Here is a 23,636-nt window from a genome sequence, read left to right as displayed (position 1 = left end):
GTATTTTATTCATTTTGCTTTATTGCAATAACAAGTTTATATTTTGTTGGGCCAAAGTATAGTGATAAGAGTCTAACGGTTCGTGGCGTGACCACGGGGGGGCTGGGGTGGGCACTGCCCCCAGAGACAAGCCGTGCCCACCCTGCGAAATGCTCTGTCTGTCCAATGAAAACTCTGGAGAAGAATAACATTTGATTTTCAAAACTGAGTTGCTTTCCAATTGGCCCGTTTGAATTTGGGGCGTATCCGTCAGTGCCTACTCCACTAGACCGGCACCATGCTGCTCACAGTTCACTTCGCCGCACATTTTGCAGCATGTTTTGAACCTGTTGACCGCATTCTTTAATTAAAACAGCGTATACATTCCATTCTTCTTTTATTTTCTGGTTGGTAACACCAAAGGCTATGCACAGGTGGCTTATTAAAAAGCAGACATCTTCAACTTCTGTCTCTCCACAAGCTGCTGGCTCCACGGTTGAGCCCAGCACCGCTGCTACCAACACGGACCACAGCACACCCACGTCGGGAACTGAAACTCCATAAGCCTACACAATCCTCCAGCTCTGCGACTGTGTCGGGTACTCCAAACCTCTGCCTTCAACAAAATATACAGTTCGGTCTGCCTGACTTAAATATGGATAGCCCATCCCAGCCCATTTTAATTAATTATCCCAAGTGCGCATTTGGAAAGACACTCAGATGTTTTAGTGTAAGCTGGTATCAGTTTCGACCATGGCTTTAATATTCTGTGTTCTGTGAGGCCAGCTTTTGCTTTGCCTGCCGCAAATCTAGTGTTTCCAATTCGGAGCGCGAGGACATATTCACCAAACATGGCTACACTAATTGGAAAAAAGCTCTAGAAAAAGACGGTGGCGGCTTCCACAAACACGCGTCTAGTATCCCGCACGTCAGAGCCATGTCTGCATGGCAAGAGTATCGGCGCTGGGCAGAGACGGGTGAAAGCACAGTTCAACTACTGGGTCCAACCCAGATAACAAAAGAATAGATATTATGTGAAAAGCATTGGGGAGGCCGTTCAGTTCCTTGCAGTCAATGAACTGGCTCTGCGTGGTCACAATCACGAAGGTGAGGAGGATGGACTTTTCCTTAGGTTCTTTGATTACACAATCAACAAAGATGCCAAACTTGCAGAAATTGTAAAATATATCCCAGACAACGCAAAATTCACATCCAATGTAATTCAAAATGAACTAATTGAGACTCTTGCCAAAATGGTGGTAAAAGATATCGGGACCAAATATGAAAAAGCTGACTCTCCTGGACTTTGCATTAAAAGTGATGGTACCAGGGATCGCTGTAACATCGAGAATTTGTCTGTAGTGATTAGATTTGTCCAGAACTCCATCCCTGAAGAACACCTGATTGGCTTAATTGAACTGAATCAGCTTGATGTTGAATATACAGTACTTGTAACCAAATTCTGTCACATCTCTCTGAGTTAGGTTACAGCCCAGACAATTTAGTGTGTCAGTGTTTTGATGGTGCATCTGTCATGTCAGGGGCAAGGGTGGTGTCCAGGCTTTGTTACAAAACAAAGTTGGTAAGTACATTCCTTATGTACACTGCTACAACCACCAGCTCCATTTACCAGTGATACATGCAATGGAATCAGAACCTCTGGCTAAGAAGTTCTTTGACTGGTCAAATTCATTGAACACATTTTGTCACAGACATTATGTTTCACACACATACAATACACCCACACTGAAAAGACTTCTAGAAATACGATGGACCAGTCATTATGATGTCACGAAGTCCATTGTCAACAATGAGGAAGCTATAAGGGGGCTTCTCTCAGAGGTAGCAGAGGCTGACATTGCCCCTTTTGACATTTGCATAGAGGCATATGGTCTTTTGACCCAATTAAAAAAGCAGAATTTCTTCAATACAGGAAAATGCCTCCTTCATGTGCTTGGTGTGCTGAAACCAGCCAATGCAATTCTACAGGCACATGCAGTGGATTTGTGCACTGCTGGGGAGGTGGTGACAGCTCCACACTGAAGGAGATTAGATGCGACTCATTCTGGGAGGAACATTTCTCTCAGTGTAAAAGTAGGCCTACCAATTCACTCAAAAGGAAACAGAAAGTTAATTCACAGCTTGATGATAGTATTGTCATGTCTACACTTGGGCATGGTGACCCTGATGAACAAATTGCTCCTAATCAGACTTTTAAAAGGGCTATGTATTCTAAATTTTTTTTTTATATTTTAAAAGGGTTGTATTCTTGATAGAGCTATTGTGGAAATGGAGACAAAATTCTCTCAGAGAAATGTTGAATTATTGAGGGCCACATTGCTATAATTTTGCATCAATAAACTGCCAGCTGATGCTAATCTCTCTGAAGCGTGCAAATGCATTCAGCAGTACAAAGAGGCCTTCCCTATGTTGCATTCACTATATGCCACAGCACTCATCATTGGTATGTCTTCAGCTGCATGCGAAAGCTCTTTCTCTACTTTGAACCTCATTCTCACTCCACTCCACCAAACAATACTGCATTCAAGGAAGAGAAATTTAGTCATTCAGGCACATGAGAAAAACATCACAAAAAATCTAGACATGAATGAATTTATTTCAGAATTTGCCAAGAGTAACCGCAGACTGGTCCTGTAGATAATATCCAGGTTAAACACTGGAAACTGATATCCTATAGCCTCCCTAATGACTACAATGAGCCACGTTTCTGTTCTTGCTCTCATACTGTATGTTGTATACATTTGACTTTATTGATATTTACCTTGTAGATATAGTTCTATATTTGTTCATAAAAAATAATAACAAGTTCCATTGCCTCTGTTAATTTTAATGAACAACAGGTTATGATTTATGCCACATTTTTTGCTTTTATATGTTATATAAAACTATGTTGTTATTATTATTTGACCCCCCTACAAAAATGGGGATGGATGGATGGATGGATGGATGGATATTTTTTGCCCACCCACACATGATGTTCTGGTCACACCTCTGGAGCCTAATGTGGGTGATTGCGACATGGTGAGAAAGAAGCACTTGCGTTGGTGAATGGCCGGGTGTTGTGTGAGACTCCGCTCTGAAGACAACCATTGCTTGAGGTAGCAGCTGATGTGTGGATGAAGCTGTACATGTGGGGCGCTATAAAACAGCTATAATAAAGTCTCATTTTGCTTAAGGTTGCTGTACTCATGAGGGTAGGCACTGTAAAGCAGCTAGATAAAAGAGTCAGTTTTTTTAGGGCATCTGCCCTTGTGCAGATAAGGCTGTATATGTGGGGCAGTGTAAAGCTGCGATATAGAAGTCGCTTTTTGCTTAAGGCAGCTGTCCATGTGCAGATAAAGCTGTACATGCGGGGCAACATAAAATAGATACACCTTTACCACACACTAAAATTAGCTATAACTGCAGTGTAGGTATACCAAAATAATGAATGTGTGAACTTCGACAATAACACAAATATCAATTAGGTTATAAACTGCAGTAACTGGACTGATTATAATTTGCATAATTAGTCTGAAATAGACTAATAGTCTGACATTTTTAGGGTCACTTGGCACATCAGAATTTCAGTAATATTATACAAAATTGAACTGAGCCTGGGTAAAACATTTGACTTCAAGAAACATTAATAATTAATAATATTTTTTTGCATTTATATAGCACTTTTCTCACTACTCAAAGCACTCAGCAATTGCAAGTTAAGGGCCTTGCTCAAGGGCTCAACAGAGCAGAGTCTCTATTGACATTTACTGGAGTCGAACCGGCAACCTTCCGATTGCCAGTGCAGATCCCTAGCCTCAGAGCCACCACTCCGCCCATTGATCTTATTGATTGACATTATTGGTCTAGATATCTATATTTGGATGGTGGCAAAATGAACTGGAGTATTTTTCTTTCTGAGATATGTTGAGTTAAATGAGTCACTTCAATGACACAAATTCTGAGTCTTGGTTTAAAACTTCTAATCTCTGAACAGGGAATGCACTTGTCGTCATTTGAAGTCAAGTCAAGATGGGGAGCATACACTGGTACAGTGTGTTGCCACACCCACTACACAACGAAACAACTCGGGATCCCGGTTTGCAATCCTCCAGGCAGACATGTGGTCCAGTCCCACCCTCCGGAAATGACCCTCTATCTGCCGCAGCCAGGTGTTACGTGGGTGACCCCTTGGCCTGGTCCAGCCACTCGGGTCCCCAACAATGAGGATCTTATGAGCAAGAGTACCCTTGGATATAGTCCCGTAACTGACGTTCCCTCACAATGCAGGTAATGTGCCTCATTCGGGACTCCATGAGCAACCGCTCATTCAACACAAAGTCAAACCAACGGTACCCAAGAATTCTCCAAAGAGACACAGTACCAAAGGAGTCCAGTCTTCGTCTCAGGTCACTGGATAGCGTCCATGTCTCACAATTATATAGCAAGACAGGAAGCACCAGGACTCTATAAAGACTTGAACCTTCATTCTTTTGCATAGATATCAGCAGTGCCACACACCCCTTTCCAGTGACCTCATGACCCCCCATGCTCTCCCAATCCGTCTACTGACATCATAGGAAGAGTCACCAGAGACACGAATGTCACTGCCAATGTAAGTAAACCTCTCAACAAGGTCGACACTCTCTCTGCAGACAGACACACTGCTGATGGCCGTGCCCAAAAGGTCATTAAAGGCCTGGACCTTGATTTTTATCCAGGACACTCGCAAGCCCAGAAACTCAGACTCCTTACTCAGTCTCTCGAGCGCCCCAATCAGAACCTCCATTGACTCCACGAAGGTCACAGCATCATCAGCAAAGTCAAGATCCGTGAACCTTTCTTCACCAACAGATGCCCCACAGCCGCTGGACCCCATGACCTTGCCCAACACCCAGTCCATACAAGCACTGAACAGAGTAGGAACAAAAACACACCCCTGACGAACCGCAGAATCAACTGGGAAAAACACAGAGGTTCTGCCTCCACTCTGCATAGCACTCACAGTACCAGTGTCCAGGCCGGCCATGATATCCAGCAACCTCGAGGGGATCCCACAAACCCTCAGGATGTCCCACAGAGCAGCTCGATCAACTCAGTCAAACGCTTTGTGAAAATCGACAAAGGCTGCAAAGAAACTCTGCCGATATTCGCGTTTATGCTCTATGAGAACCCTCAGTGCCAGGATGCGGTCGATGGTAGACTTCTTAGGCGTAAAACCAGACTGCTCCGGTCGGTGATAGGTGAGCAAGTGATCATGGATCCTATTGAGGATGAGCTTAGCAAGGACCTTACCTGGCACCAAGAGCAGTGTTATCCCCCTGTAGTTGCTGCAATCCAGGCGATCACCCTTCCCTTTCCAGATAGGGATGACAAGTCCCGTTTTCCAGTCAGTTAGGATGATGCCAGTCTCCCAAATGGAAGCAAAGATTGCTTGCAATGCCAGGAGGGGACATCCTTACCAGCAGCCTATAGAAGTTCACCCCGGATACCACAGATCCCTGCAGCCTTTCCCCCCTTCAGCTGGTTCACCACCTGTACAATCTCAGTGAGATTGGGTGGTCCACAGCTAATTGGGGGATCAGCCTTAAGAACCATGGACCCAGAGATATCCAATGTCCTAGCCGGAGGATCCGCTTTGAACAACTGCTCAAAGTAGCCAGCCCAGTGGGTCACAACTGTAGTGTCATCACTTGTTAATACAGTATATTGAGCTCTGCCAATAATGTGGTAGCTATCATTTAAAGTGCAGACCTGAATACTATTATTAACTTGTGTCCCCTGTGTGGAAGAATGCATGTTCCATTTATATTTCCTGTCTATTCAGGATTTGTATTCTGCTCCGTTAACTTTAAACCCTATCACTAGTAGCAGTAGGGTGTTGTACCATGTTAGCCATTATGGATGCAATGAGAAATAAAATATTACAATATGCAAGCATCTTGCCTGAAGAAGGGACCTGAGCTGCCTCGAATGCCTGCATATTGTAATCTTTTTATTTAGCCAATAAAAGGTGTCATTTTGTTTGACTTCTCATTACATTCTGTCACTAGAAAAATATATGTTGTTGTTTAATAATATGTAATGAACTGGGTTTCCATCCATCCATCCATTATCCAACCTGCTATATCCTAACTACAGGGGGGTCACGGGGGTCTGCTGGAGCCAATTCCAGCCAACACAGGGCGCAAGGCAGGAAACAAACCCTGGGCAGGGCGCCAGGCCACAGCAGGGCACACACACACCCACACACCTAGCACGCACTAGGGACAATTTAGAATCGCCAATACACCTAACCTGCATGTATTTGGACTGTGGGAGGAAACCCACGCAGAAACAGGGAGAACATGCAAACCACGGCGTGAAGTGAACCCGGGCCTCCTAACTGCGAGACAGCAGCGCTACCCACTGCGCCACCATGCCGACATGAACTAGGTTTCATTTATGTTAAAAATAGTTTCATACTATGCTATATTCTTTAAGTTGTTATCTTTATAGGTACTTGTATATCATACATGTCCAATATTTGTACAGGTGTTCGTTAGAGGTATGTGAAGGTAATTATGATCTGTTTAGTTAGAAGTATTTTGGAGTTTCAAGGACAGGCAGTTACTGATAAGACAATTAATGATCTCAGTAAGCTATAAAGCTGATAAATGTTTGCTATCCAAGGATAACCAGACATGACCCAACTCTTGTGGGTATGAACTAAGCAGTGTAAGATTTATGTCAAGAGTGGGGTGGTGAGGACTTTCACGCTATAAAGACTGTAGACTGCTTTAACGGGATTCATTCAGGACTTTAATGTAAAGTTCTCATTCAGCATTAATGCTATAAAAGACCTCCTTTTGTTAAATTAACAAAATAATTCATACATTTTGAATGGCAATTTACGTAACACAAGGCTCCTGGTTTAAATCTCCACACTGCTGTTGTGTCACACCCTGTGTGGCAGTGGTTCACCAGAAGAAAATGGCTGACTTGTAATTGAACAGTAATGCTGCTGCTCAGAAGGAAAGAGCAGATTGACTTGCTGTAGTTCAACAGTTTCAGGCTATAATAAGTCAGCCAGACTTGAAACTAAGGGTGCACTGATTCAGGGAAATGCTTGGAAGGCAAACATAGACTGTAGTAAATATCTGTAATATTTTGGATTAAAACTTAAACTGTGAATAGCTGTAGAGTTGAAGGCCTTCTTAAGAGGACAGATTATTTCATATCTTTCCCACAGAAATAAATTAGAAACCAAGAAGATATCAGAGCTAACCAGCGAAATTACTAGAATAGACCAAGAACATGCCATGTGTCCAAGTGAAGCTCTTCATAGGAAAATACAGGCTCTGCATTCAGAACTCAACCTTGACAGCTAAAGAAATAGAACAACTCATTTTTAAAATAAGACATCATTACTATGAACATGGAGAGAAAGCTAATATGCTCTTAGCTCAACAAATCTACAAGCAAGAAGTCCGCAATGCAATCCCAGCAATCACCAACACGAACGGAGACAAAATCATTGACCATAAAAATATAATGCACACATTTAGAGACTACTATAAATCCTTATACTCTACTGAGTTTAAAGAAGACAACACACAATCTAGTGTATTTCTGGATGCATTACAGATACCACAAATAGATACTCTTAGTGCAGAGAAATTGGATAAACCATTGGCACTATCAGAATTACTAGATGCTATAAGGTCACTTCAGAGTGGGAAAGCAGCAGGCCCTGATGGCTACCCTGTTGAATTTTATAAGAAATTCTCCACTCAGCTAGCTCCCCTCTTATTAGCAACATTCACAGAAGCTAGAGACAATCAAATTCTACCTCAAACTTTTCGCCAAGCATTAATCACTGTCTTTCCTAAACAAAATAAGGACTTATTACAATGTGCATCATACAGACCAATTTCACTTCTGAATAATGATGTTAAGATACTCTCCAAAGTCCTAGCTAGAAGGATGGAGAAAGTGCTGCCTTCGGTAATATCACAAGATCAAACTGGATTTATTAAAGGCCGACACTTAGCTTCCAATCTTCAACACCTGTTTAATGTGATATATTCATCCACAAAGTCAAACACCCCAGAGATATTATTATCGTTGGATGCAGAAAAAGCATTTCAGATGATTGAATGGAACTACCTTTTCACTACATTAGAGAAATTCGGGTTTGGCCTGAACATTTGTGCATGGATCAAACTACTGTATACCAATCCAGAAGCTTCAGTTTGTATTAATAACATTAATTCAGACTACTTTAAACTGGAACGTGGTACCAGACAAGGATGCCCCTTGTCACCACTACTTTTTGCAATTGCCATTGAACCACTGGCAGTTTACTGTTGAAATGCTTATCAGATAAAGGGAATTATGAGAGAAGGACTTGAACAGAACATTTCTCAATATGCAGACGATATGTACTGTATATATCTGACCCACAAAATACTGTGCCTGCAGTCCTAACAGCACTTAAAGAATTTTCAAAGATTTCTGTTCTCAGAATTAATTTGAATAAAAGTGTGTTCTTTCCAGTGAATTCTAAAGCATACAACATTAGATTGGACACCTTCCCTTTTATCATTGCAGTTCAGTTTAAATACCTAGGAGTAAACAACACACGTAAACATAAAGAAAGCTCTTTATCAACAAAATTCTGCTGTCTGTATAGAAAAAATTAAGCAAGACTTGCATAGATGGTCAACCCTTCATCTCACTTTAGATGGAAGAATTAACGTTGTTAAGATGAATATTCTTCTTAAGCTTCTCTTTTTGTTTCAAAACATTTCAATATACATCAATAAATCATTTTTTAAGAAATTAGATTCAACAATAACCTCATTTATTTGGCACTTAAAACATCCACGTATCCAAAGAGCAACCCTACAAAGACCTAAGACAGAAGGTGGCATGGCTCTATCTAACTTTCAGTTTCATTACTGGGCAGCAAACATACAAACTATAAAAACCTGGATATTGACACAAATAGATGAACATACACAGACCTGGTCCGCAATAGAAATAAAATCCTGGAGCACTTCTTTATATCCCCTGCTTTGTGCCCCTATAAATGCAAGTTATTGCAAATATACTAACAACCCAATTGCACTTCACTCACTCAGAATATGGAACCAATGTAGGAAGCATTTTAAGATGGAGAATCTTTTATCTGTGGCACCTCTGCATGAGAACCACCTTTTTCATCCCTTGCAAACATATGCAGTTTTTAATATCTGGAAAAAATTTGGGATTAAATTACTTAGAGATCTTTATATAGACAACATCTTTGCATCCTATGAACAATTACATTCCAAATTTAACTTTCCAGCAACACATTTCTTTCACTACCTTCAAATCAGAAACTTTGTTAAACAGAACCTGCCCAATTGTCCTCACCTCCCACCTTCCTCTATGCTGGAAAAAATATTGCTCAGTTTTGAGGACTCAGACAGCATTTCTGCAATATACAGTGGAACCTCGGTTCACAAACGTCTCGGAACACGTACAAATCTGTTTAAGATCAAAAAGTTCGCCATACTTTTGCATCTGTTCAAGACCACAGACTCGGTATACGAACAAGCCAGTTTCCCTTTCGGTTTGTGCGCGCCAATGATTTCTGCACGTGTTCAGTCTCTCCCTGAATTCTCTCCCTGTGCATTCCCTGAGCAGCGAGAGAGAGACAGACACACACACATGCGTGAGAGAGACACACACACACACACACGCACACGCACACACGAGAGAGACACACACACACACGCGAGCGTGCGAGAGAGAGACACACACACACGAGAGAGAGAGACGGCTGGACGCATAAGGCTTGTTTTTAAAGAGACAGATCCGAGCATTGTTTTAACCTCGTTGTATTTAATAAAGATTTTTTTCTATTTGATTTTAACCTCCACTTCTGTTTACAGCGATCGGTTCGTAGCATGCATTGTTGCAATGTTACTTTTCTTGGTGGTTTATTAAATTAAGGATGTTTCAAATGTTCATTTTTTTCCCCTGTGCTTAAAACTCATTTTAAAAAAAAGTGTTTTTAGCGAGCGGTTCATAGTGCTACAGCGCAAACTCAGTGTTAGTTTTCTCTGTTGTTCAAGGTTTTCTCAGTGTTATTCAGTGTTTTTACATTTAGTTTACTATTACGCTGTGCATTCTATGGTATAATTAACTATATTTGTGCTTAAAAATCTTTAAAAATATATATATTTACATACAGTTCGTATGGTCTGGAACAGATTAATTGTATTTACATACAATCCTATGGGGGAAATTACTTCGGTTCACGACCAAATCGGTTTACGACCAGAGTTTTGGAATGAATTATTGTCGTGAACCGAGGTTCCACTGTATAAGAAACATTTTACAATCCCTCCATTTCAAAGATTCCAGAGTACAGTGGGAAAAGGTTCTGTCACTCAATATCTGAGAAAAGCAGTGGAAGGTAGCAATGCAGAGAATTCAGTGGAGCTCCATATGCGCAAAGCTTACAATTATTCAACTCAAAATTATATATCGAGCACATCTGTCTTACTTAAAATTGTCCAAAATGTTTCCAGGGCAAGATCCAACCTGTGAACGCTGCAATCAAGTCCCAGCCTCACTGGGTTACATGTTTTGGGCCTGCACCAAATTAACATAATTTTGGACCAAAATCTTTAAATGTTTTTCAGACAGCCTTGGTGTCACAATCCCTCCTAACCCATTAACAGCTGTGTTTGGTGTTCTTCAAGATGGGCTTAAAGTGGAGAAGGACAAACAAACTGTGATTGCCTTCACTACACTATTGGCTCTGAGACTTATCTTGCTCAAATGGAAGAATCCTAACTCTCTTATTCTAAGTCAGTGGGTAACTGATGTTTTATATTATTTGAAATTGGAAAAAGTCAAATTCTCACTTAGAGGATCTGTGCAGAATTTTTTCAAAACCTGGCAGGATCTGATAAGTAACATTTTAGATTAAGCTCTTAAAACACCAAGGAAGCAGATTCTCTTTCCATTTCTTTTTTTATCTTTATCTGCTTATTAAACTCATCAATTTCCTTCTTTTTACTAGCTGTAAGTTTTACTCTGTTGGCCATGCTCTCTTTCTCAGGGGTGGTGATTGATTTGTTTTCAACCCTATTTTTTGTAAAAATTGATCTATTTGTATGGAATGATTACAATAAAATCAATAAAATTAAAAAAAAAACTTAAAATGTGAATAGGTGTAGAGTTAAACAGTTGTGTCTGACATCAGCCTTCTGACTATGAGGAGAAGCAAATAATTTGGGATGGAGTGGATGAAAACACATCATGCCAGGAAACACTCCTTTCTGTAAAAACCTCCCCTGTTTGAATAAATTTATCAATAAGGATGAGCCACTGCCCTTTAAGGCTGTTTATCCCGGGTGCCAGCTTTCAGTTAGTTGTATGTGTTTGAAGCTTTTTGAACTCTTTGATGTTGAGGTAGAGAATGTGAATGTGGCAGTGCAGGCCAAAGCAATGTCCTCACCTTGATGATGTGATGGGCGGCTCTGTAGGCTCCAGTGCCTTTCAGCTGCATCCCAGGTGCATGTTTGCCCGTCTCATAGCCCTCCACAGCAACAGACTGGAGCAAAAACAAACAAACAAAAAAAAAAACATCACGGTGTCTGTATTACCAGATGGACAAGTCAGGCAGGAGCAGAATGGCTCTGTCTGCTAAGGTCTACTCACCCATGGGTGGCTAAAAGTAATCCAGTGCTTCACACGGTTGCCAAACCTCTCGAAGCAAAGTCCGGCAAAGTCACTGAAGTAGCCTATCATGCTAATGTTCTGCCACCCACCAAACTTTTCTTGAAGCGTCTACAAGGAAGAGAGACAGTGAGCCTGGCATTTTATGGAGATGCACGCAGCAGTCTAGTTACTGATGATATGGCTAGGAGTTGCAAACCTGTGGCAAATCCCAATGGTACAGGGTGACAATGGGTGTCATCTTGTTTTCCAGTAGAACATTGATGAGATCATCATAGTATTTGATGCCCTTCTCGTTGACATGGTCGACTGGAGAGAGAAGCAGAATCTTGTTACCACTTGGAGAAATAGTTAAACAGGAAAGTTGGCCGCCTATATGTGGCATCCATCTTACATTTGATTCCAGTAGGAAGAATCCTGGTCCAGGAAATGGAAAACCTATAGTGGCTCAGCTTCAATTCCTTCATCAAGGCAATGTCATCCTGCAGAGAAGGGGAGCAGCAATGTGACATGAGCTGTCATAGGGGAAAGCACAGCATTGGGTTAAACCCATTACCTTCACTTTATAGTAGCCATCGCAGGATGAGTCTCCTGTCTCATTGTGCTGCACCTTTCCCTGCCTGTGGGTGAACACGTCCCAGATGCTCAATCCTTTCCCATCTCTATCCCAGGCTCCCTCTGTCTGATAGGCGGAGCTGCCGACACCCCACGAAAAACCTGTAAGACAGACATGTGCAGAAAAATGGCGTGAAGCTCCCTCCATGTGGACTCCCTACCCCCAAAAGCTCCTTCTTTTAATACATAAAATGTTATTTATTTCCAGGTACAGTCCCATTAGAAAGTATTAAAACCCCTTCTCTTGTTTCACATTTTGTTATGTTGCAACCTTGTATTAAAATCATTTAAATTAATTTTTTTTCTTAATCAGACAACAATTAATATACCAAAACAGGATTTTAGGATTTTTTACAAATTTATTAAAAATAAAAAAAAAACGAGTGTCCCATTGACAATAAGTATTCAGACCCTTTCCTATGACACCTGAAATATGGCTAAGGTGCAGCCCATTCTATTGATCATCGTTGAGATGTTTCATCTTGCTTGGAGTCCTCCTGTGGTCAATTCAATTGATTGCGCGTAATTAGAAAAGGCACACTTTTTCTATAGATGGTCCCACAGTTCAGCAAAAGCCAGGCCGTGAGGTTAAGTAATTGCCTGCAGAGCTTAGAGACTCGATTCTGTCGACGAACAAATCTGGGATAAGCTACAAAAACTGTGTGCAGCATTGAAGATTCCCAGGAGAACAGTGGCCTCCACAATTCTTAAATGGAAGAATTCTGAAACAATCAGGGCTCTTGCTAGAGCAAGCCGCCTGCCAAACTAAGCAAATGAGGGAAAAGGGCCTCGGTATGAGAGGTGAGGAAGAATCCGGTGGTCACTCTGGCCATGGGATAAACTTTCAGAAGCACAACCACCACTGAAACACTCTACCAATCTGGGCTTTACTGTAGAGTGGCCAGATGACACATGAAAGCCTGCTATGAGTTTCCAGAAAAGCACTCAGAGGACTTTCAGACTATGAGAAACAAGACTCTCTGGTTTGATGAAGCAGGGAATGAACTGACTCTAAGCATCACGTCTGGAGGAAATCAGGCACCGCTCATCACTTGTACAATGCCATTCCAACAGTGACACATGGCGGTGGCAGCATCGTGCTGAGGGGCAGACAGGAAATGGGAGACTAGACAAGGTTAGCTGAATTGAACAAAGTACAGAGATAACCTTAACTCTTTTAGGGCTAATTATTTTTTTTCCTTTTCTCCCAGGGCTGAATATTTTCCCAAAAACTTTCCCAAAGTTTTCGAAAAAGTAATGGTGTCACACATAAATCAACACAAAATACTTATTTATGACAAATGTTACTCTGTTTTTTTGTTCCACGAGCCTCTACAGTATGTAAATTTGCATACTTATTACATACCTGTTGTCTCATCACTCATAAGCTGAAAGGCATTTTCTGGAAAAAAACAAGTACAGTGGAACCTCGGGTCACGAACGTCTCGGACCACGTACAAATCGGGTTACGACCAAAAAGTTCACCAAACTTTTGCATCTGTTCACGACCACACACTCGGGTGACGAACAAGCCAGTTTCCCTTCTGGTTCGTATGCGCCGATGATTTCCGCACGTGTTCAGTCTCTCGCTGTGCATTCGCTGTGAACTCTTTGTAATCTATTTCGTTTCCCTTCCGGTTCGTACGCACTGGTGATTTATGCACGTGTTCAGTCTCTCCCTGTACAGTACATTGTTCTCAGTCAGATGTGCATCGCACAGAGGGACTTTACCTTAAAACTGTAATCTCCTCTCCACCCAGCTTCCTGCTCACTTCCTTCATGTCAGAACTCGACTCATGCAATGTTACATTTCTTGGTTGTTTATGGTTAGTTTTTGTATAATTTAAGGATTTTTCAAATGTTCATTTTTTTCCCCTGTGCTTAAAACTCGTTAAAAAAATGTGTTTATAGAGAGTGGTTCGTAAAGCTACAGCGTGAACTCTTGCAATGTTAGTTTTCTCTGTTCAAGGTTTTCTCAGTGTTATTCAATGTTTTTACATTTAGTTTACTATTACACTGTGCATTCTATGGTATAATTAACTATTTTTGAGCTTAAAAAACTTAAAAAAAAATATATTTACATACAGCTTGTACGGTCCAGAACGGATTCATTGTATTTACATACAATCCTATGGGGGAAATTACTTCGGGTCACGACCAAATCGAGTTGCGACCAGAGTTTTGGAACAAATTACAGTCGTGACCCGAGGTTCCACTGTACCTGTCTTTCGTTTCAATTTCCAGATCGTTTGCAGTCAAATCAGTTAAGTCAAAGTCCGATCCAGAGATAACATGCAAACAACAAAAAATAAATGAATAAATAATGTACACAAAGCATTTTGCTTTGCGCATTCTCTTCTCTCTCTCGCCTGATGTCGATACCATTCTAGATGTAATTTTACTCTAGGCTTCTCAGGCACATGCTAAAATTCGACATCAAATCAGCGAGTCTAACAGTCCTCCTAGCAAAGAGGGTCTACCTATAATGTAACAGCGAGTCTTCTTGACATTTACAGCTAATTATTGCCCTCTGCCCTCAAACCCTGCTGTTGACAAAAGTCGACATCCTCCCTAAAAGAGTTAATGAAAACCTGCTCCAGAGCACTCTGGACTTTAAACTGGGCTGAAGGTTCACCTTTTAACAAGACAATGACCCTAAGAAAAAAGCAAAGACAACACTGGAGTGGCTTAGGGACAACTCCGTGAACGTCCTTGAATGGTCCAGCCAGAGCCTGCCCTTTAACCCAACTTAACATCTCTGCAGAGACCTGAAAATAGCCATCCATCGATGGTCTCCATCCAACCTGACAGAGCGTGCGAATGACAGAAAACCCCCAAATCCAGAAATCGTGAAGCTTCTCCTGTCACATCTGAGAAGACGGCCAGACAAACCGCTGCCAAAGGGGCTTCAACTAAGCACTGAATAAAGGCTCTGAATACTTGTGTCAATATGTGTTTTGGTTTTTTATATTTATTAACTTTGCAAAATTGTCTAAAATTTTGTTTTCACTTTGTCATTCTCGGGGTATTGAGTGTTGCTTATTGAGGGTAAAAAATACATTTTAATGATTTTACCACAAAGCTGCAACATAAAAAAGATGTGTAAAAAGTGAAGGGGTCTGAATACTCTGTGAAGGTGCTGAATTTATAATGCAACAATTAAACATACTCTGCCCGACCAAAAAAAAAAGTCACCACCTACATTTAACTAAGCAAATAGGTAAGAGCCATCCATTGGATAAGTACTGCACTGATTAATGTGTTTCAGCTGGTGTGTGGGTGTGTGTGCCCTGCGGTGGGCTGGCGCCCTACCTAGGGTTTGTTTCCTGCCTTGCACCCTGTGTTGGCTGGGATTGGCTTCAGCAGACCCCCCGTGACCCTGTAGTTAGGATATAGCGGGTTGGATAATTGATAGATAGATGATGCAGTGAGTAGCTTCTCAATTCTTAAACAACCATGTCGGAAGACAAATCCTGTGGTTGTGGAAAAGATGTTGTGCTGTTTCAGAAGGCTCAAATTATTGGCCTGCATCAAGCAAAGAAAACAGCTAAGGAGATTGCTGAAACTACTCAAACTGAGTTAAGGACTGTTCAGTGCATTATTAAAACCGGAAGGATAATGGTGAACCATCATCTTTGAGGAAGAAATGTGATTGGAAAAAATTCTGAACGATCGTGATCGGAGATCACTTAAACGTTTGGTTAAATCAAATTGTAAAATATCAACAGTAGAACTCACAACTATGTTTAATAGTGAACTTAAGAGCATTTCCACATGCCCAATGCAAAAAGAACTCAAGGTATTGGGAATAAACAGCTGTGTGGAATTAAGAAAAAAACACTTAACATGAGGCCATCAGAGAGTCGGAAGGAGGGAGACAAAGCTTACTTGGAGGAGCGAAGGAGAGGCAGAAGGATTGCTGCGAGTGTGATTCATAGTTTGTAAGCCTGAGAAATGTGTGTGTGTGTGTGTGTGTGTGTAAGAGCTTAACACAATAAAACCCTTTGTCTTAACTGGAACATGTGTCCGAGCCATTGTGCTAGGGGTTTGGGGTCCTGCAACGCCCCCTGGTGGACACACAATGTACAAAACACTGCTGTTCTCTGCGGCTTCCTTACTGAATAATTTTGTGGCCCAGTCCTCCTTTAATTGCATAGTATTTAATTAAGTAATAGTTGTCATGTCATTTTCTAACCTGCTTTTTCCAGACCAGGATTGTGCTGGAGCCTATCCCAACTAGCATAGGGAATTAAGACAGGGAACAAACCCTGGACAGGACGCCAGTCCATCACAGGGTGAACACACATATAGGGTGGTCCAGATCTAATTATGCAATTTTCACTACGTTATAACTTAAGTTTATTACATAGAAAATCACCCAAAAAATCCTGGACCATCGACAAGTGTGCAAACTGACGACATGAAGAATCGTCTTCGCTCTGAACTGGAATCGTCCCCGCATAAATCAAACTCATCCAGATGATCTGGATCTGCATAATTAGATCTGGGCCACCCTGTACACACATCCAACACACACTAGGGCTGATTTAGTGTGGTCAATTCACCTAACCTGCATGTCTTTGAACAGTGGGAGGAAACTCAAGAAAACACCCGGAGAACATGCAGACTCCATGTAGGCAGGACTCGAGACGTGAACCTAGGTCTCCTTACCACAAGGCAGTAAAACTACTACTGCGCCACCATGCCACCCTAGTAGTAATTGTACTATTATCATATATGTAGGCTACCGTGACATTTTTACAAACATGCAACACGTCACCATTCTTCAATGCTATGATAAACAATAATATATTAAAAGTAGACAACTTCATTCAATCCACCTTAATACAACCTTGAAGTGTCTGTGTGTGTGTGTCCGTCCAGTTGCTATGGCCCTGTCGTTCCAACATTTTTAGTAATACAATGCATTGCATTTGTCATTCCAATTGATGGCGCATCACTAACATTAACACCACTTTTACGAATCCCATGCCAAATGATATATAACCATGCATGGTGCACTGAAGACTTAGCATTGAAGTCTATGTTGATTACTTAGATTTGAAACCATCTTAGGTGGGCAGCAAAGCTAGTTTAATAATAATAAAAAAAAGCCCTTACTCATTAGGTATCTCAACCTTCAGAGATCTTTAAATTGACAAGTCAGCTCTATTGTAAATATGCAATTCCCTCAACTCTACTTACAAGGCAGAAGCTTGATGAAAATGAACCTGCTTAACTTCCAACATCCATACTTGAAAATCCTTGAGCTAGTGGCGAAAAGAATATTGATAGCATTTCCAGGCTTCCTGAATTAATGTCATGTTACTCACTGCTTAGTCTCAGGGGGCCAATCTCAAGCGAGAATACATGTCTGCGGACAACTCATTAAAAGGCGTGTAGTGAACAATTGCAAAATCCACCACCGGAAAGGATACGCCCATGGGGCCGACACACACTCACACACACACGTAGGCCGCTGCAGCTACTTGGATCCACATGTGTTTGAGAAGCTACGACATCTTCTGTTGTTTTGACTACTGTATCCCTGTACAATATGTCATAATAGCTAACAGAGTCTAGATATTCATTGTGGTCTATGGATTTGCTGAACGTTAAAATGCTGCGGCTACTCTGGCAGGGCATGTTTGCTCATCAATTAGACAGTAATGTTAGCTTCCCTTAGTTACCCTGTTTAGACGTGCAGTCAGAAGGTGGATGATCTGAAACCTTGCTGTGCTTCTGCTGGTGTCGTTAGGAAGATTTGTTGATTTGAGCGTATTGAGTCCTGAAATCTGCATTTCCTGTGGTTCTTCATCATCAACTCTCTAAACTGCCGTCCTTTCTCATCTCCTTTTGATGGGCTGTGACACATCGTCTACATCAAATGTAAATTTTGCTATACATATTTTCACAACCATAGCTGCCAATTCTTTTAACTTCACATTGACTCCAACGCTGTTCTTGCAAATGAACAACAGAGAACACACTCAGTGCCTGCGACAATGTATCATTCATGTTTACCATTCGCCCATTGATGTCTTTGAATGCAAATGTATAATCTGATGCTACAAGAAGGTTTTTCCCTTGCAACAGGTTATGTTTATTTTTAACACATGCAATAACCTCTAAAATTATTTTAAAGACATTCAGACACAAGTTTGGTTTCACATTGATCCACGACATTAATTAAATCGAAACTCGTATGACGGCAGCGAACAGGAAATGCATTCTTACCTCATGGAAAATAATTAAAAAATCTGTGATAAAATAATTCTTTTTAGATTCCTTTCATTATCACAAGAAAACCTAATAATCTTGGAAGGCATGTTTTCTTAAATCGAAAACCTTCAAAGTTGAGTGCATTTAGTACATTTTAAGGCTGTTTAAAACCTTCACATCTATCTCTAGTAGAGAATTTGTATTCAGTACATTTATCACTACTGCTGTTTCTTATTATTAGTTTTATTGTTGCTATTTATTTATATTCACTTAGCTATTATTTATTCATTTATATTATACACTACTGGTCAAAAGGTTATAACACCTCAGTTATTTCCATTTTTACATTTGAATGTCTTAATTTCCATGAAATCAAGGCATATAACAAATAAACAATGACAAATAAAAACAAAATAAGTCAAAGAATCATTAAGTGTACAAAATTTTATTCCAATTTGTGATTCCTCACAGTAGCCACCTTTTTCTTATATAATAGCTAAACTGTGGCAACCCTTTTGATTTAGAATGCCGGCAAAAGAACCCCCAGACCATCACACTTCCTCCTCCATGTTTAACAGTTGGTGTCACACACTGAGGGACCGTCCTTTCAACAACTCAACGGCGTACAAACATCCTGCATGATGAAACAGAGATTTCAAATTTTGATTCATCGGTCTGTAAGGCTTTCTTCTAGTCTGCAGAAGTCCACAGCTGGTATTTCAAAACCCTATTCTGTCCTTTAAGAAATAGTTTTCTTACGGCCACTCGTCCTGTCAGACCTGCGGCACGAAGTCTTCTCTTCACAGTACAAACTGAGATTTAGCTTTTATTGACCTGCACTGTTAAGCTGTACGTGAAGCTGTTGTGCTGTGAGGCGTCGGATCACACAAGCTGTTGACTCTCAGAAAGTTGACTTCTGATTGGTTGTGACTTCAGGTCCCCCAGATGTCTTCCAGTTTCCAATTGTCTTTGGATTGTGTAGGACTCCACTGTACTCACTGACACTTTGATTTTATTTTTGCAATTTTTCTAAATGAAAGGCCTACACTTGTAAGGGTAATAACACTCTGCCTTGTTTCATTTGTTAATTGCTATTTTCTTGCCATTATTGGAATTCACAACTTTCTAGAGTGTAGCGGGTGTAGTAACAGAGTCTGTTCCAACTCTGCTTTAAGGCACACAGAGGGGTTTCAAGTAATCATCAGAAGTTGGGACACCTGTACAAACTGTTTGCTTCAACGAGCAAGGCTTCAGTTACTTTAACTGCTGCAGAACATCTGTAGTTTGCAACCTGTTAGCTGTTCCCTGATGAAGGCCCAGTGGTAATATTCTGATATTTCTTTTTTTTTCAGTTTTTGCTAACCTAAAGTTGAAATTTAAAATCTCTGGCAGTTTACTGCTTACCTTTTCACCATTTTAGGTTATTCATTGCATTTCAATTGATTACATTTGAAGAAAAACTGAGGTGTTCTAAGACTTTTCACCTGTAGTGTAGTGTTTTTTTTATTGCATTTGTCATGTACAGTATTTATGTATATTTTGCACTGGGGTCCTGAGGAATGTTATTTCATGCCACTGTGTGCTGCAATACAGTGTACAAATGTTATGACAATAAAGCCACCTTAGTTGACTTTTTCATTCATTTATGGACCTGCAAACACTTCAGCTAAGTTGTTAACTACAAGAACAGACAATGTGTTTTTAATTTTTTTTTTTATAAATGCTTCATTTTAGAACACTATTTAATGTGGAAAATTAATATATATCATGTTTGGGAAGAAATAGCTGACCTGAAAAATTTTGGACTTTTGCTTTTAAGTTCCATTACGGGAAGTGATGAGGGTGTGGAGAGACGTATTCTTGAGGAAGGTGAGAAGGGAGTGTTGGTAGAGTACTTGTGAGAAAGAGGACCAGCCACCTTACATGACAGTCAGGTACATTAAGGGGGTAAGTAAGTAGGCCTTGTGCAGCTTTAGGACTTCAATCACTTTTTCTCTTTTTGTTATATTTTTAACTCTCCCTGTAAAGATGACACTTTATTTATTTTCAAGGGGAAATTTAAATTTTACAGCAGCTCCCATAAATAAATAAAATGATAAAATATAACAGAAACAAACAACAACCTCATAAAAACACATACAAACGTCTAACTTGGATAACTGAGAACTGCTGCTGTCATAACAGGCTTATAGGTGGCAATAAGATGGTCAGACCTGCTTGCGTTGTACCACAGGTTGACATTTAAAGTTCTTAATATTTGGATAGAGCAGGTCCAGCTTGTGGGTGGTGCAGTGGGTAGCGCTGCTGCCTCACAGTTAGGAGACCCGAGTTCACTTCCCGGGTCCTCCCTGCGTGAAGTTTGCATGTTTTCCCAGTGTCTGCGTGGGTTTCCTCCCATAGTCCAAAGACATACAGGTTAGGTGCATTGGCGATCCTGAATTGTCCCTAGTGTGTGCTTGGTGTGTGTGTGTGTGTGAGTGCCCTGTGGTGGGCTGGCACCCTGCCCGAGATTTATTCCCTGCCTTGCAACCTGTGCTGGCTGGGACTGGCTCCAGCAGACCCCTGTGACCCTGTAGTTAGGATATAGCGGGTTGGATAATGGATGGATGGAGGTCCAGCTTGTAGCATCCACCAACAGACCTAATAGACACTTGATAGTTTGTTTGAAGTCACCAGCATTCAGAATGGTTCATCATTAAGATATTAGTACTGTTGCTGAGTCACTCAGGATGATGTAAGTTACTTTCCCAGGCAGGGACATTGAAGAATACAAACCACATTGTCATGTGGTCTACGAATGCAAAAGTACTCTTTCTCATTACGTGAAGTCAGGCCTGGTCTGCATCCTTTCCAGCTTACTTTTGTCCTTGCTCCGGATATACAGTATGCACTTTCTATTTTCAGATGAGCAGTTCTTCTGATAGGGTGTAACAGGGCTCTTCAGATGTCAGTGCTACCAGGTGAATACCAGAGTGTTTAATAGATCCCACTTTACATTCCTCAGAGTCTCTTATATTCTCAGTCAGATCTTTTATGCTCACTGTGTGACAGCTTATCTGAGAGGCAGTTGAGACGGGCCAGTGTACGGGTCTGTGTTGACAGCAGCATCTCTTCAGTTTCATTTAAAAATTCATTCAAAAATGTATGGTAAGAAGCCAGAGGCCAAATCCTAACGTTATTAATTAATTAAGCTTTATATCACACTGGTGAGGCCCCATCTGGAGTGCTGTATACAGGGTCTCCAGGCTTCAGGACAAAGAAAAGGTCCAGACAAGAGCAACAAGGTTCATTCCAGGGGTACAGAGGATGAATTACAAGGAAAGATTAAAAGAGCTGAGCCTTTACAGTTTAAGCAGAAGAAGATTAAGAGAAGACCTGAGTAAAGTGTTTAAAATTATGAACAGAATTAGTCCAGTGGATCGAGACTGCGACTTTAAAATGAGTTCAACAAGAACACGAGGACACAGTTGGAAACTTATTAAGGGTAAATTTCACACAAACATTAGGAAGTTTTTCATTACACAGAGAACCACAGTCACTTGGAATGAGCGACCAAGTAGTGTGATAGACAGTAGGACTTTAGGGACCTTTAAAACTCGACTTGATGTTATTTTGGAGAAATTAAGTGAATAGGACTGGCAAGCTTTGTTCAGCTAAATGGCCTGTTCTCATCTACATTGTTCTAGTACCCTAATTACATTAAAAAAACATTAATAATTTTAAATAAAAGAGAAATAGAACTTCTGTAAAGGCTGCTGCGTGGCGCTGTGTCAGAAAGTTCTGACACATAATAAAACCGCTACATGTTTTCTAAAAAGTTTGCATATACTTTTGTCTTTCTACCTTTGCAAACCTGTTATAAGTAAATTTTACACAAATGTTAGGAAGTGTTTCTTTACACAGAGAACCACAAGCATGTCAAATAAGCTACCAAGTAATGTGATAAACAGTAATCCACTTTAGGGATTTTCAAAATTCAACTTCATGTTATCTTGGAAGAATTAAGTGGATAGGACTGGCAAGCTTTGGTGGGCTGAATGGCCTGTTCTCATCCAGATTGTTCTAATGTTTATTTGTGTTTAGGATTTTTTAAAGGTGGGCGGCATGGTGGCGCAGTGGGTAGCTCTGCTGCCTCGCAGTTAGGAGACCCGGGTTTGCTTCCCAGGTCCTCCCTGCGTGGAGTTTGCATGTTCTCCCTGTGTCTGTGTGGGTTTCCTCTGGGTGCTCCGGTTTCCTTCCACAGTCCAAAGACATGCAGGTTAGGTGATCCTAAATTGTCCCTAGTGTGTGCTTGGTGTGTGTGTGTGTGCCCTGTGGTGGGCTGGCACCATGCCCAGGGTTTGTTTCCTGCCTTGTGCCCTGTGTTAGCTCGGATTGGCTCCAGCAGACCCCAACGAGCCTGTAGTTAGGATATAGCAGGTTGGATAATGGATGGATGGATGGATTTTTTAAAGGTTGCCCCCCATAATTTACTATATATGTTTTGTGGTGAAGTGCATGCATTTTCTGTCTCTTTTTGTTTGAATATCCTCCTCACTTTCCTTTCCCTTCATCACTCCCGTCTGCTGTTCCCCATCACACATCACCTCCCTCTTTCTCCTCAGCATTGCCATCAAGCATTTACACACAATGTCTGTCTGGTTATTCCCCCTTACCAGCTGGAAAAGTGCCATAATAGAAGGAGCCGTGGTCGTTCTTTGCCCAGTTGAAGTCCTCAGATTTAGACAGATGCAGCACCAACATAAACACATGACACATGCGGAGTGAGCCTGGCCACTGCATGGCACCACCTGGGCACAGCCTTGTCAGTTTCAGTGCAGACCTGGGGAACACAAGAACACAGCAGTTTTAAAAGTCACCATGGCCAAAATATGAAGAAATATAAATGGACAAGAACTGGCAATTAGTTAAAGTCAAATAAAATAAGTGTTATTTGAAGAGTATTTACAAATATAACATATCATGCCTAGTGGAAAATAAATAACAAAAGTCTTGAATCATCATTATAAATGAAATCCAAAGACATCCTTTATTTACACCAACTGGCGGAGACTCACTATGTGAGCAGCTAGGCTCTCCATAGCAAATGTGATTAGTCTTAA

General features: G+C 41.0%; 1 protein-coding gene across 4 annotated transcripts in view; it reads right to left on the bottom strand.

Annotated features, from left to right (window-relative positions):
* The window catches only part of LOC120541668 (lactase-like protein), a 39,077-nt gene extending 15,672 nt beyond the window's left edge, over nucleotides 1-23,405 (bottom strand). For all 4 annotated transcript variants that reach the window (XR_005636058.1, XM_039773519.1, XM_039773520.1 and 1 more), the window contains exons 1-6: nucleotides 23,190-23,405; nucleotides 12,254-12,414; nucleotides 12,092-12,179; nucleotides 11,897-12,006; nucleotides 11,680-11,808; nucleotides 11,477-11,572 (exon numbers count right to left, since the gene is read on the bottom strand). Coding sequence is in view for 3 of the 4 variants with exons in the window: in XM_039773519.1 (XP_039629453.1) it covers nucleotides 11,477-11,572; nucleotides 11,680-11,808; nucleotides 11,897-12,006; nucleotides 12,092-12,179; nucleotides 12,254-12,414; nucleotides 23,190-23,316 (711 nt within the window). In the remaining variant the exon portion in view is untranslated. The remainder of the gene's footprint in view (nucleotides 1-11,476; nucleotides 11,573-11,679; nucleotides 11,809-11,896; nucleotides 12,007-12,091; nucleotides 12,180-12,253; nucleotides 12,415-23,189) is intronic.
* Nucleotides 23,406-23,636: the final 231 nt, after the last annotated feature.

This window comes from Polypterus senegalus, chromosome 12 (genome assembly GCF_016835505.1).
Source record: "Polypterus senegalus isolate Bchr_013 chromosome 12, ASM1683550v1, whole genome shotgun sequence".
NCBI classification, from domain to species: domain Eukaryota; kingdom Metazoa; phylum Chordata; class Cladistia; order Polypteriformes; family Polypteridae; genus Polypterus; species Polypterus senegalus.
Note: the sequence above shows the minus strand (reverse complement) of the source record. Positions and strands in the feature narration are given on the sequence as shown.